At 35.8% G+C, this 14705-nt stretch overlaps 3 protein-coding genes across 3 annotated transcripts; 2 read left to right on the top strand and 1 right to left on the bottom strand.

The window, feature by feature from the left end:
* The first annotated feature begins 1962 nt into the window (after positions 1-1962).
* Positions 1963-3687, top strand: LOC145894274 (ADP-ribosylation factor 1-like 2). Its single transcript, XM_082982810.1, has 4 exons — positions 1963-2161; positions 2243-2353; positions 2575-2699; positions 2925-3687. Exons 1-4 carry the CDS (start codon positions 2014-2016, stop codon positions 3087-3089), a joined length of 549 nt encoding a protein of 182 aa, XP_082838936.1. The 5' UTR covers positions 1963-2013; the 3' UTR covers positions 3090-3687.
* Positions 3688-4796: 1109 nt separating this feature from the next.
* On the top strand, positions 4797-9202 carry LOC145894739 (ADP-ribosylation factor-like protein 13B). Its single transcript, XM_082983387.1, has 9 exons — positions 4797-4951; positions 5263-5390; positions 6288-6480; positions 6918-7023; positions 7366-7574; positions 7810-8144; positions 8234-8266; positions 8441-8578; positions 8956-9202. Exons 1-9 carry the CDS (start codon positions 4896-4898, stop codon positions 9015-9017), a joined length of 1260 nt encoding a protein of 419 aa, XP_082839513.1. The 5' UTR covers positions 4797-4895; the 3' UTR covers positions 9018-9202.
* Positions 9203-9893: 691 nt separating this feature from the next.
* On the bottom strand, positions 9894-13285 carry LOC145895440 (kynureninase-like). The gene is made up of 9 exons (XM_082984247.1): positions 13117-13285; positions 12956-13041; positions 12389-12517; positions 11864-12055; positions 11320-11475; positions 11073-11244; positions 10712-10898; positions 10518-10647; positions 9894-10049 (listed from the first exon to the last, which is right to left on the bottom strand). Exons 1-9 carry the CDS (start codon positions 13283-13285, stop codon positions 9894-9896), a joined length of 1377 nt encoding a protein of 458 aa, XP_082840373.1.
* Positions 13286-14705: the final 1420 nt, after the last annotated feature.

Genomic DNA, 14705 nt, shown 5'->3' with positions numbered 1-14705 from the left:
TCATGTTATTTTATGAATACTAACATTTGCAACGCATATTGCGGTCACGTGACACGGTTATAACAGCGATACATTTAAATCTTGTACGTATCCGCTCGCCCCAAGATGTTGGGACATTTCAATATAATAGATGAGTAACTTAACAAAATTATCATGTAGCTGGTGAAATCACAACCCAACCACTCTTGGGCACAAATAAAAAACATGAATAATAATAGATAAGCACACAGGACTTACTGAAAACGTGTTAAAATTCATAATTTAGTTTTTGTGAAGCTCGTGCCACAATAAAATATGCCAAAAAGTAAAACCATTCGAGAAATTGTCCAGACGTAAGTTGCATGCTTCATCAAGCCGAAACAACACTAAACCAGTACAAGGAGGGTTTGTGAAGGGACAGTAGAGAGTATTGTTTGAAGAAGACGCGCTGCATAGTAGACTTGGAGCTGTCCTTGCAAGAAGCAATAGTGTCACAGGTTCCTTATCAGCGTGCCTCCGTGGAGGACTTTGGCGATCCAACTTCAATACAAAACGTTTCGTAATAAGTTATTTAGTGCAATGCTGCATTCAAAAAAGTCCATATATCCGAGGATTTGAAATTACACCATAACCCATTAAACAAATGACCTGAATTGTTTTTTCAAGCGTGACGAACTGATCGTAGAGAGATAGCTTGCTCCAATGATTCTCACCTTTTTTCCGAAATATGACGATGTTTTGTTGACCATGTTTTCGGCACCATGTATAAATAGACGTTTAAAATGTAAGTTTACCACATGATGTAATTTTTTTGTTTGTTTAAGTATGAATATACCATAGAATACTGTTTAGTATTCTATGAATATACTATGGTCGAAATGATCGGCGGCAGTAGTCCATATCATATCAAGAATTTGTACCTAGCTGAATATCTTAATTTTTTAAAAAAACTTATTATTTTGGACTTAAATATCAAGCCAGGTTTATTTGAAGAAATAACAGTCAATATTGGTTTTTGAAAATCATCTTTGATTTTTGGGCAGTTTAAAAATTTTGCTAAACGATTAATATATTGTGCGCATGACTGGTTTTGTTCAGTTGCTTGACTAAACTCGTTGGTGTGTCACCACCCACGTATACTGTGAGCAGGATTTTTACCATTGATGTATAAGGGTTTTTATTTGGTAAATTTGCATATATACCGGCCTAGTCTGGTGCAGTGAGGTTTTATCTCTACATTACAAACGGTTTAAGGTAGCATACATCAGTGGCCGACAACCGGTATTTTGGTGATTTAGTTTAGCCTACGATTTTATGTTTCAAACCATTTTAGAATCATGGAATGTACTGAAGCGATTACTTGCCACTACTAGTATTGTTTCTGATGCACTTTTTGTGATAAACTGATTAATTGAAAACAACTTTAATGGCATAAGCTATTAGGTGCAACAAATGAAATGCGGTAACTGTCCAAGATTGGAAAGTTTGTTTTTTGCGCGGAGGATTTTGTTTCGGCGTCAATTACGCGGACGATCGCAACGTTTTTTCGTATGTTAATGCATTAGCTCATTAGTATTGCGCGGATTATCGGTATATTTTCACTCCGCGCACGACACCAGAAAAATTTGGAGCTAGATACCATACCAAAGACTAACACAACGTACTAAAGAATTTGAACCTCTACTCTACTAGAAGGGTTAAATGAATTTACAACATTTATTTGAAAATACTATGTGATTCATACAAAAAAGGGTCAACGTACTGCCTACCCCAGATGCAAAATTTTATTATATTAACATCTTATCATAATTTGTAAACGGCTGTGCTGGTTCAAAATGCTGGTGATTTTTATATATATTATCATGTTGGTTGCTCCCGCAAATGTAATGTTTGTATCAGCCACTAAATTATTAAACTGTACAATCTGGAAGCCAAGTTTGTAAATGTCAATTTTTTTCTTTGCCAACAAATAATTCTATCTAATTCTTATCTTTGAATTAGTTGCTGTCTCAGAACTGTAGGTAAAGAAACAAAATGGGAAATTTCTTTGGTAAAATATTTGAGGGTTTGTTTGGGAAGAAAGAGATGCGTATTCTGATGGTGGGTTTGGATGCTGCTGGAAAAACAACAATTCTCTACAAATTGAAGCTTGGTGAAATTGTCACCACCATTCCAACAATTGGTGAGATAAATATATTGTTATTGTCTTGATATCCAACAAAAAATCATGTTTGAAAGCTGTACATTGTGTTTTTTGCGACAGGTTTCAATGTTGAGACAGTTGAGTACAAAAACATCAGTTTCACAGTTTGGGATGTCGGCGGTCAGGACAAAATCCGACCCTTGTGGAGACATTACTTTCAAAATACACAAGGTAGTATCATATGTTGTGTGATTTTGTGCGAGCTTTGTACATAACCTAATTTACATTGTGTATGAGCAAAAGAGCCATTTTATTCAATAAACTGCACACATGGCAACTGTTATTTACAAGCTACAAAATAAATGGGCCAAATTGTTTTAGGTTTTGTGTGTGGGTTCTGTTTACATCTTAGAAAGATTAAAAACTGTCTATTAATTTCAATACTTTGATAGGTTTAATTTTTGTTGTTGACACCAATGACAAGGAGAGAATCTGTGAAGCACGGGATGAATTGAATCGAATGTTGGCCGAAGATGAATTGCGCGATGCAGTATTACTTGTGTTTGCCAATAAACAGGTTAATCTAACGTTTTTGTGTGTAATGAATTCTGTATTGAATTGCTTTCATAAAATGCCATTGATTTTGTTACAAATATTTATCCTCCTTGTGGTAAAATAACTTTGTACTTTCCAGCAACACAGGCACCAACTAGTTGATCATTATTTCAAACAAGAAACCAAGCTACCTTTAAACGGTTGATCGTTATTTTAAACCTAAGTAACTGTAACCTGTTTTTAACAGGATCTTCCAAATGCCTTGAACCCATCTGAGGTCACGGACAAGTTGGGTTTGCAGTCCATGCGAAGTAGGAAATGGTTCATTCAGGCAACTTGTGCCACATCAGGCGATGGTCTCTACGAAGGCCTGGATTGGCTATCATCCCAACTGAAAAATGCAAAAAATTGAGTCCAGCACTTTCATGCTGATGATACCCCAGCTTCAGAAAACTCAGTACAGTTGCACACTGCACTTGACTTAAACAATTTAATCGAACTGTAATGCTGGTTTGATGCAGTTTGTCACTTGTAAACACTCCACATACCCATGTAGGCGTGTAATAAGTGGTTTATCAGTGAAGCTAACATTGCATATGTGTACAATCAATTAGTTATATGTGTTTAGTTCGTAGATTGGTGTTTTTTGCCTTTCATGGTTTTTGTTATCTTAAATCAGTATAAAATCTGTTTAATTTAAAAGACAACTATTTCAATTTGCAACTATATAGTATAGTAAAAAAACATTGTACTTACATTATACAACATCGGTAATACTTGCAGCAGTGTATGCCTTTTTTCGAAGTATATATCAGCAATCAAAAACGGTACAAAAACAACTTTGCAAGCCAACCTTGTAACATTTTGCTGAAATGTAGTGTATGTTTTTGTGTTATACCAAACGATTTGTAATTGGGAAATAGAGCATTTTTCAAATGTGTTTTTGGGTATTTTGCACCATGCCAAACCACAAAGTGGCAAATGATAACCAAAAACATGATGTTACAACATATACGTCACCCTTGTCTTATGTGGCGCCATTTTTACCAAAACAATCTTGATCCCCCTCTAGTTATTGGCAAAAAAGTCCTCGCACCGCCACCTTTTTCTATGTAGGGTCGATGGTTGCAGCTTATCAGAAATTCTCTGGCGCCCTATGCTTGTAGATGTAAGAACTCTTTTGCATTTAAGGCGAACCAATGTCCCGACTACCTATTAGAAGTTGTCTTTAAAGGACGCTTATTGGCATTTCTTTTAAAATAAGTTTCGCCGTCGGGAAATGCCCGCCTTGCATGAGCACACATGCATGTGCTGTTGCTAGGGTGAGTTTAAGCCAGTTTCGGGCAGTTTTAGTGGGGTTTTTGGCGCTTTGAATCAGGTGGCTATGGATGCCGAATGCTGTGGATAATTGAACTAAAAAGGCAGCTCAAACTTCAGACTATATTTGCAGAGAAATGCATCGTTTAAGGACAGTCATTTGTGGTTTTATGAAAGATCCATCCCTCATCTACGCATTCTGGTCAAAATTGGTCGCCGGACAAATGCTTTTTTGATCCCTCCCTGTTGGACATTATTTGGGGTAAAAGTGCAATTGGATTTTGTAGAAAAATTAATTGTTAAAGTATCCTATCTATTGTAGTTCAATGCAAGGTCCATTTCTCCTCCACAACATAGCACAAATGTTAGTTGCTAAATAATTGTCTAAGCAACCCCCCATGGCTGTTAATGCCCCTGTAGGTCATAAGATCTTCCAGGAGGCTTAACAAATCCTTACTGTGCACTGTCCCACCCAGAAGAAATATGTTTTTTTTTAACTTTGAAGAATATTATTGGGAAACAAGGGGAACAGTCGGCAGGTGCATTATTGCAAAGGGCCTTGCAATAGAATTACTTTTTTTTCCAAAAGAGGTCCTGAAGGTTGCCTTTCGGTATTAGAATATAAAAAGTTGTCTCGAAGTTTTGCCTGCATGCTCATTGCAAAGAAAACAACATACAACTGGTTTGTCCGCTGTTTGACTTAACAACCATTTTTCCCGGTTTGGTGAAAAAACAGTTTGGTCATTGGATTTTCGTCGTTGCCGAGACTCAACGTAAAAATAGTTGAAAGTTTATTTGGTTGTCAAGTTCGAGGTGGCTTCGATGGAGAGGAATGTTAATATAAGTATGACATAGTTGTGCTGGATGATATATTATCGAAGCTTTGATTTTGTTTCGGATAATGGTAGAAATTATGGGAAATTGCTTGCCCTGGTTCAACGGCAAAAACAAACGCAGGTAGGTTTTTACACATTTTGCATATATCTGCGTTTCATACTAGTTGGCCTATACCTGGTATTTTTGTGTGTAATCGAATGTACCTCTTTTAAATAGTGTTAATAAGTCCTGTTATGATTTGTTTCCAAGTAAAAATCTTGAATTCCCTCCTCCAATCTACAGAAATAGGCCTACCAAATTGTGTGAGTTTTTTGATGAATTTAAATTTTGCAGACTAGCCAATGTTTGAATATTAATTACATAAAGTGTATTACCGATGAAATTATGCAAATGTAGTAATATTATATCGGTTGCATATACATTCTTTGCAGAAAAGTCAGCATTCTTATGGTTGGACTTGACAATGCTGGGAAAACAACAGCAGTAAAAGGTGTTCAAGGTCAACCAGTGGAAGATGTAGCACCGACTGTTGGATTTTCATCAGTTGATATAAAACATGGTAGGTTGGTGTTTATGTCACTGAATGTCCTGAATAGTTAAACCAGTGGTTCACAAACTATGGTGCATTGTTTGAATTTTTTAAGCTGTCACATTACATTTTAAAGAAAGTAATAAGATTTTATATGCGCAAAAGAGCCATAATAGTCAATGAGAGCTACAGACAGGTGTACACACTGTTTCGACCTGTAAGGTCTCATCAGTGCAGCTGGTGATTGTGGCACATGCTAGCTGGTAGACTAGCAGGTACACAGATTTCCACTTTGTGATACCTTTTATTCAATCATCGATATGTTTGGTACCAAACTAGGTACCAATCAACACAGACGAACCATGTGGAGCGCACTATGGCCAAACAACTGTTTGGGATCCAATAATGCTATCGACTTTGCTTTCACCCAAATCATATTATATGCGCAAGGAGCCATAATAGTCAGATTTGTTTTGCAAAAACGCAGACAAATAACAAGTTACGTCATCCATCTGTGACCGAAAATTGTAAATGTGGTTTAGGAAGAAATCGTCTTGACAGTTTTATAATAGGTCCTGTGATTTTTTTCGTATTGTGCACTCCAGTGAAAAATGTTTGAGAACCACTGAATTAAACTATTGAGCCAATTCTTGGTTGCATGTGAACCGTTAAACCATTAGTTTTGTAGAAGTAGAATAAAACCACAACAATGAAGAATATCTTTAACAGCCAAAGCTAAAATGTGTTGTGTAATTTGCTGTAAACTTGTTTCAGAATAAAGATTCAATATTTGTTTATTTTTATTCATCATTGCACACATTTTATAACAGTCATGTTTTAGGGGCGAAAAGGGTCCAGCTATGCACCAGAAATGGTTTTATAGTATAAAATGTGTATTTTATTTGAGACATTACTTTTTTGTTGCAGGACTCTTTGACGTCACGATGCTTGACCTTGGTGGTGGGCGTAAAATAAGGGATATTTGGAAAAACTATTTGGCAGAAGTCCATGCAGTTGTTTTTGTGGTTGATTCTACAGATGTTGAACGAATGACAGAATGCAAAGAAACCTTCACAAAACTGCTGGAAAATCCATTGATACAACGCAAACCTGTGCTTCTGTTAGTGCCTTAAAAATATGGCTATATTTTTTAGCAGATTAGTGAAACAATAGTTAAATGGTTTATAACCACTGTTTAGTGTAGAAATACCACCAAAACTCTAATTATTTTTTGTTGGCTGTGGTGTAGTACTTAAATTAATTTTGAAAATATTTAAAAAATGTATAATCCTGAGGTGGTATTCGAGCATAAATAATGTATGTATACACATACACTGTTTGGTTTAAATGGTGTGATGTTTTGATAATATTTGGGAAAAGGTTGTCAAAATACCCTTAGCAGCTACTTGAAATTAATCAGTTAAGTGAATGTTGAGGTAAATTTAAATCTTGGAAATGTTTTATGCATGGAGAATGCTTTGTTGTTTTGGTTGTGAACATTAACCATGGTTCTTGGCAGTCACACACCTGTATATAGTTCATTATTTTGTGTTTCAGGCTTGCAAACAAGCAAGACAAAGATCATGCATTGGAGGAATATGAAATATGTGAAAAATTAAATGTGGAAGAGGTTGTCAATGCCAATCGGTGCCTGTGCAAAGTGGTAGGTTGCTTGTTAAAAATAAAGCAGCTGTTTTCAGTGTGCATGAAATCTCCTAAGTCTGCTCATGAAATGCTCTGTCATTCATCAGATATTTAAATATTGATTTTTACTGCCCTGCATCTGGTATTGGCATGCAAAAATAGGTTTTCCAATATTGTTTTTTGCTTTTTAATGGTGTTGTGTAAGACCACAGTTCACACCTTTTTGAACACAGGTTTTTAAAAGGTCTGGTTTAATCTATGATTTTTTTAAAGTTTGCGGCTTTGGATGAAAATGTTTACTTTTCACTATTAACAACTGCCATCCACAATTAATGTTCACATTACAGTTTGTGTTTGTCAGGTATTATGTGCCGTTCATACCAGCAAGCCAGGCAAAAAAGGAATGGATCCTGCCCTGAAAAATGGCTTTGCTTGGCTTCTACATGTCGTAAGCGAACAATTCGAGACACTGAACGAGCGAGTTGGGGTTGATGTTGCCAAGCGGGACAAACTACTGGAGGAGGAGAAAAGGATCAGAGCAGAAAGAGTGAAAAAAATTCGCGAAGAAAGGTATGTTCTTCTACAATGCAAATAATACTATGCCATGTGTTTTTTTTATATAATAAATGTACTATTTATTGTTAAGTGGTATATTGAGCCATGCAATATTTTCCCTAATGGTCTACATCCAAACTTTGAAATCAACATACCAACATGTTACTTTTCACAGTTTGTAAACTAACCACTTTGTACTTCTCCTGTCAGTTAAACGCAAAACAACCAAACTTTCTACGTTCTTGTACAGGGCACAACGAGAAGCAGCAGAGGCTGAAGCAAGCAACGAACAAGTGGAAACTGTGGAACCCCAATCACCACAGATTATTGTCAACAACACCACAATTGATCACCTGCCGGGAAGTGTGGCTGATGATATCCAGAACAAGTCTGCACTTAGCGTTAGATCTGGGTTAGGTGACCAGCTTTTAGATGAAGAGGATGTCGTTCCTGCAGTAGTGAAGCAGGAAGCAGAAGATTCTTGCACGGAATCACAGCAGCGAAGTAGTAGCAGAAACAGTGGTATAGTTAGAGATGCTCCAACTCCTTCTAGCCCCAGCCTACAACAATCAACATCAACTCCTGGTGGGTGGTTATTGCCATACAATTGATTTATTGGTTTTAATAACAATTCATATATGTTGTTGTTGTAACTTTATCTGTTTTACATTCAGACCCTGATCTTTCCAGTGAAATTCTGCCTCCAAGTATGTAGAGTTCTGTCATTATATGTGTCACAACAATTTTCAATGTAGTTAATCAATGTTACAATGAAAGTCAAAATGTCAACATTGTAGAAGTCCACAATTCATTTCATACTTAAAAAAGGGAAAAAAATTAGGCATAATATCTGTTCGGTAAATGTTTTTTGTCATTTTTAGATATCAAAAAAAAGAAAAGAAAGAAGCGTAAAAGTAACCAAGTTATTCCTCTAAGCAATGAACAACTTCCATTAAGTTCTGTTGTCCTTCCACCAATTGAAAACAAGGGAAGAATGAGTTTGACTGAAACCAGTTTCGGTTAGTCACTTAATCACAACTAAATACCATATCAAAAACTAATATCACCAAATAAAGGAAACATGTTGCGATCACTTTTGTCTCATTTATCTTCAAAAAATCTTAATAGTGTCCTGTGACCTTTCTGGGAGGTCACTGGCAGAGACCTTAGTTGTGATGAAATAAATATTGGTTTATAATGTAATTTGTTTCACACATTAAGAAAATTCTTTACTATTGTTTTTGTTACTGCTTGCCATGTGCTATCTGATGTTGATCCTGGCAACTTGCATAGTTAACCAAAAGTCCAATAAATTACTTGAAGTTAATGCAATCATATTTAGTGTAAACTAGGAAGCACAGTGGTCTTTTTTTTCATGGGAAATTGTTTCTTTCAGGTCAAATGTCTTTACCCCCTCTGAAGCCAAACCTTGAATCAGAAGATGATATATTGATGTAAAGCAAGTAACAAGACAATCGGTGCAATACACTGTGTCGTTATTTCGGTACTTTTCCACTTATGGCCAAATATGTTTATTTCTTTATTGTTTTGTACAAACTTTTCACCTTTTTTTAAATAAATGTTTTTTATGAAAATTTGAGGTTGATGTTGTGGAAAGGTAAATACACAAGAATAGTTGATGGGAAAGTGGACCGGAATGCCCAGGGTCACTCTCATCGTGAGCGTGTTTTTTTGTATCTCGTTTTGACATGCAGACAATTATTGTTATGCCACTTTCATATGGATGGGAAGGAGTGTTGTAAGTTTGTGTGTGATTTTAGTGTTAAAAATATGTGCCTGACTCGATAACCTTTATAGGTTTACATGCCAATCGATTTCTTCTGTGTATTGTGTATCTGCGTAGTTGATTTTTAATGGTTAGTCAAAACATGCCCGTTGAGGATAAATTATGCCATCGTGAAAAATCTTGCAAACGTAATTAAAAAACAAATTCTAAATTCTGTTATACACTCCACTCAGGGTATGAAATATGAACGTTAATTAAATTTTCCCGAAACAAAGATATTGTAAGTTATTTGACCCAAGTGCTTCCAGCTCATTTTACAACTTTGAATAAACCGACACTTTAACTTTATTTAAATACAAATACATGAGTATTGTGATTAGTAAATCAAAACTGGATCAAAAAACCAAAGGCCCCTGGCAGGCTGTCGATCGTACACCGTATCAATAATAATGTATTAAAAGAAACTGATGATGCCGTTTTAGGCGAAATATATTTTTCTCTCAATAAATCGATCTGAGCTGTCTACAGATCGCTGTTTTGGGATTTTAATACATTATACATGAATATTAATACACAAGCACACCGATTCAATCAATAAAACTTTCTGAAAACACCTTGCATAGTATATTAACAAACCTAAAAACATCCCTAAAGGTATTATACAGGGGCACAGGAGCAACTCTAATAACATTAGGTTCTCTGATGTCACAGCTGACTCCATGCTTGACCAGTTGATTGTAAACCTAGAAATGCAAAATTATGCTTTTGTACAGACAGTAAATATAATATAACGTACAAAAAAGGTATTTTGTTTTCGTGAGAGCACCTTTTGTATATTTTAGCTAGGCTGAAATTTTTTTGTTTTGGCAAGAGAAGATTCACCGTCTAATGCAGTGGTTTCCAACCTTTTCATAGTCACCGACCCCTTTTTAAACCTTATGGTTTTTTCTACGGTGTTATTTTTTTTTATGATTTTTTTTGTATATTTCCCTTTGAAAGAAAGCCAACTGATTTTCTCCTGAACACTAATTTTTTTTTGTACACTTGCAACATTTGCAATAGTAATAACAAAATTTTGGAATGACCTCTTGTATGGAAAATGAGAATCTCAAACATAGACGACAAATGCTGACCTGGCAAATACTATTATTTCCATTATAATACACATGGAAAGCACTAGTTTTAGAACAGGATGTTGGAATGTTGCTTACGTCATGAACTGGAATGCTAAACTTCAGTGAGAGCTGACACCCTCGGTCCACTTGTGGTGTGATGATTTCCAAAAAAACTTTCCCATTATCAGTTTTCTTAAGGTAATGAAGCAGCAGGTATTCTAGATACCTGGTGTGGAAGCAAAACAATCAATATGGCAAATCTTTCAACATTTTAACAAAACTTTTATTACCCCGTGAGAAGGATGCTTTTTTTCCGCAAATTTTTCATTGTTGTTCTTTGGAAGATGTTTAAACTTGCTTTGATGCAAGCCACGAGCAGAGGTGGTGGATTGGAAATACAATATCCCTTTATGCCAGGTTCAAGATCCAAAACATTTGTCATGTGTAAACGAGTGTCTAACCTGTGACCCCACCAACCTGATGCACACAGTTTGTATGAGTAAAACGGGATTTTTAAAGGTTTTGAATAGAAAAGGATATAGCTTGATTTATGGGCATTTCATTTTACACAAAAAAAATTAGTTTTTTATTATTTAAAAGTGATGACTGGGATACTATTTTTTTAACTGAAAAAGAAATCAACTATCTCACCAGACAATTTTGGAAAATCGTTAAGTTTGTGTTTTTCATGAAGAAACGCTCCAGCCAAACATCCAGGGCCTGAATTTAGGTACTTGTAAGTGCACCAAGCAGCAAAGTCAACTTCCCAATCATGCAATTGTAATTCAATATTTCCTACAGCATGGGCAAGATCAAATCCAACCTCAAAACACATGTAACATAAACATTTTAAATACACTATTTAATTTATTAAACCAAAGAACATACGCATTTTTACCATACATCCTTTACTGTGAGCAAGCTTTGTCATTTTTTGCATGTCCAGTACTTGGCCCGTATAATATTGGACACCAGGCAGAAGAACCAGAGCAATTTCATCACCATGTTCTTCAATTATATCAATGTATTCCTCAATTTCAATGATACAAGATTCCTTGTAAGTGTAAACAAAGTAATTAAATGAACTGTTTTTTTTTAAAGTCTGTCTCTTTTTTCTATAATTAGTCATTTTCAACTGCAAATTCACTTGAAATAGTATTTTAGGGGTGGCCAATCTTCTGCTTTTCATGTGCCAGTTTTTCTTACTTTCAATTGAAATTCGCTATGCAACTTTCACCTTTCATACTTTTAAATTAAGATCAGAACGTTTCTTTCCATATAAAACTCATTTCTGTCTACAATGAAAAAATTATTATAAATGTTTTTGCATGTGTACATCAGCTTTTTATTATTATATCTGGGGTGTATGGTGGGCCATAAGTAACTATGTGCACTGTGCCATAGGTTGACCACCCCTGGTATATTTAAAGTGTCAAATGTACCTCCACTTTTCCAACATAAATCATACTTTCATCAGGGTCAAAGCCACGCTGTTTTATTTGAGACTGCACAACGTAATGATCAGAAGGGAAAGCTTTGGCTTCAAGCAGCACTTTGTGTCGTTGTTTGGTGGGACGATAAAAGGAGATTAGTAAAAGATGCAAATTGACACTCAGACCATTCATGACTGTCACCTGGGTAAAATAGATTTGGCAATGGTTACTAAAAAAATCCATATGCAGTAAGATCTTGGTTAATCCAAAACTTCACTAAAATCAAACAGAATTTGGAAGTTGAAATATTTTGTTTTGGATTTTTCTGCTTAACCTCATCATTAAGCAGAAAATTAGTACACCACTCCACAAAATTACATACCAATATGTTTATTATTCATAATAAAAGTTACATTCTTTGTTGATTGCATTGGAATAAAACATGATGTATCTATGTTGTAGCAAACACGTAGAATAAAGGTAATGTTTAAAAAACTGTAGCACAGTTCATACTAATTAATACTATTTGCAAACCTCATCACTTTGTGCTCCAACAAGTCGTGCCATTCCTTCCAGGATGTGTTTATTACAATCACAATGTATGGAAGCCAGATAACCATTGTGATACGCTTGCAATCCGTTTTCTTTCCAGTTGTCCAGCATCTGAGTAAGTTAAAATTTTATTAAAAAGTAAATTAAAAATTTTACTGTATGGGTTATCAGTATATGGGTGTTCTATACTGGAGGGTAAGTTCAGTAGACAATATTTCATTGTTCAGCCATTCAAAAAAGAAACGCAAATATACATACATCTATAGGGCACTCTACACAACACCTACACATCACAACGTAATCTACACAATGCTGCAAATTGTCAGGTTACCTTCGATTTTAAAATTACAATGAAAACTATAGCAGGCTGCTTTTAGCAGCGGACTTTGGTGCTTGCTTATATGTTTGGTTGAGGTTTTCATAAAAAATTTGCACATAATAACAAGATTAAAAAATATGCATTACTTGTCATAAAGCATTTAAAACTAGTTATTGGTGTCTTGTGGATTGAGCACTTCGAATGTTACTTTTTGATCCAAATACGATTACCTTCGCTATTTCATCGCGTGTGATTTTTGGTTGGAGACCAAGGGAATTTCCAGTTAAGTAAATGCATTCCTTGTCAGGTCCTTCAAAAAAATTATAAACCACAACATTGCACAAATTACTTTGCCATGCTTTGACAGCAGGTTAATTTTGGAAGAACTAACCTCCGTGATATGGTGCTGCGGGAATAAAGAATTCGTCTCTAAAATGAGAAATGTCGTCGTTTGCGTCCAAATATTGTTGAAATTTTTCACTGGTGATGTCCAAGTTAATAGCTGACGCCATTTCCTTTAGAGTTTTGGCGGGAGATTTAAACTCGGCAACGTCCGACATAGTTTAAGACAAAAAGTTGGCCTGTCTATTTTAACAAATAAAAAAGAAATTTTAATGAGCATATGCACCTTATTTTATGGAAAAATTAAAAGGTTTTTAACATTATATTACGTTGTGGGGAGGTGCCAGGCCAGATTGCCAATACTAATCTCGCCAAAATGAAACCTCGACTTTGCGACTGGTTTGGAGATTATTTGCTAACAGGAGATTTGTGACGATTTCAAACAACACCCACAAATCAACACCTTTGAAGTCGGTCAACACCCCTATACTAACTTTTGAACTATAGTTTATGTAAGAGGAAAGTTTGTTTTCTTTGAATCGCCTGTTGTCACTATGGCCAACGGAGCCTCAGGAACAGATTAGCACAAAATATTATAAATAATCGTGAGTCGTCCGTCTGTTTAACATTTCTACGATATATATACTTCGCCTGTGTTTGCAGGTATCATCAGTATCGCTAAAAAAACACAACAACGCAGTTATAACCAACAGTAATACAAAAACATAAAAATATATAGGCTATGTAGAAATACCTCACAAACTGACAATCAGATGAAACGATTCAGCAAGGTGAGACCAGAGACTACTCTAACTTAGTAGTCTCTGGTGAGACTAAACTGTCGGCTTTGGCTCATTTAAGGAGACACTCGACAAAACTGTTTTGGTGACAAACTGCGTTGTTGTGTTTTTAGCGATACTGATGATGCCTGCAAACACAGGCGAAATATATATATCGTAGAAACGTTAAACAGACAGACGACTCAGTATTATTTATATTATTTTATGCCAGAGAGGTGCAACCTGGGCCCGCGAAACGAGCTTCAATGGCGGAGGGCTGCTTCTGTTCATACAGAAGTGCTGGTCCTGTCCACAAAATGCTATAATGAAACAGCGGCGTATGTTTGTCAAATTTGTTGGTGTACGCAAATGAATATACGATACAAATTGGTTACTAAAATCTATACATAACAAGGCTGACCGCTCCTTTTTGCCTTACTGCGAATCTCCATTTGCTGTGAAAATATTTTTCTTAATTTTACAGAGAGCTGATTACCAAAAGGGCGTGTGTACGTAACAGCGTGATAGCGAGAAATACTAGACTTTGCGAGCAAAAGATTACGAAAGCGTTTTATGAGGAAGTGTCAGAAAAAATGCATCCTTTCCGTATGGTGTTCCAGTGTGTGTTTTGGGGAAACATGCGTGGTGCTACACGATCACTTTCCTTGTGAAGATTGTTTTTCTCTGGTTGTCCAATATCTTCCACGCTTGTCCTTATCCTGTATGATGATGTTGCCGTATGGTTGTATTGTCGTCCTTACTCTATTGTTGAGTTGTGTAGAATTCGGTGAACGCTTGGTGGTTATCGTTATCGTCTTCGTTTTCGCCTTGTTCGCTTTTTATATGGCACAGTGGTTTC

Source organism: Ascidia mentula, chromosome 3 (genome assembly GCF_947561715.1).
Source record: "Ascidia mentula chromosome 3, kaAscMent1.1, whole genome shotgun sequence".
NCBI classification, from domain to species: domain Eukaryota; kingdom Metazoa; phylum Chordata; class Ascidiacea; order Phlebobranchia; family Ascidiidae; genus Ascidia; species Ascidia mentula.
This window is presented reverse-complemented; position numbering and strand designations above follow the sequence as displayed.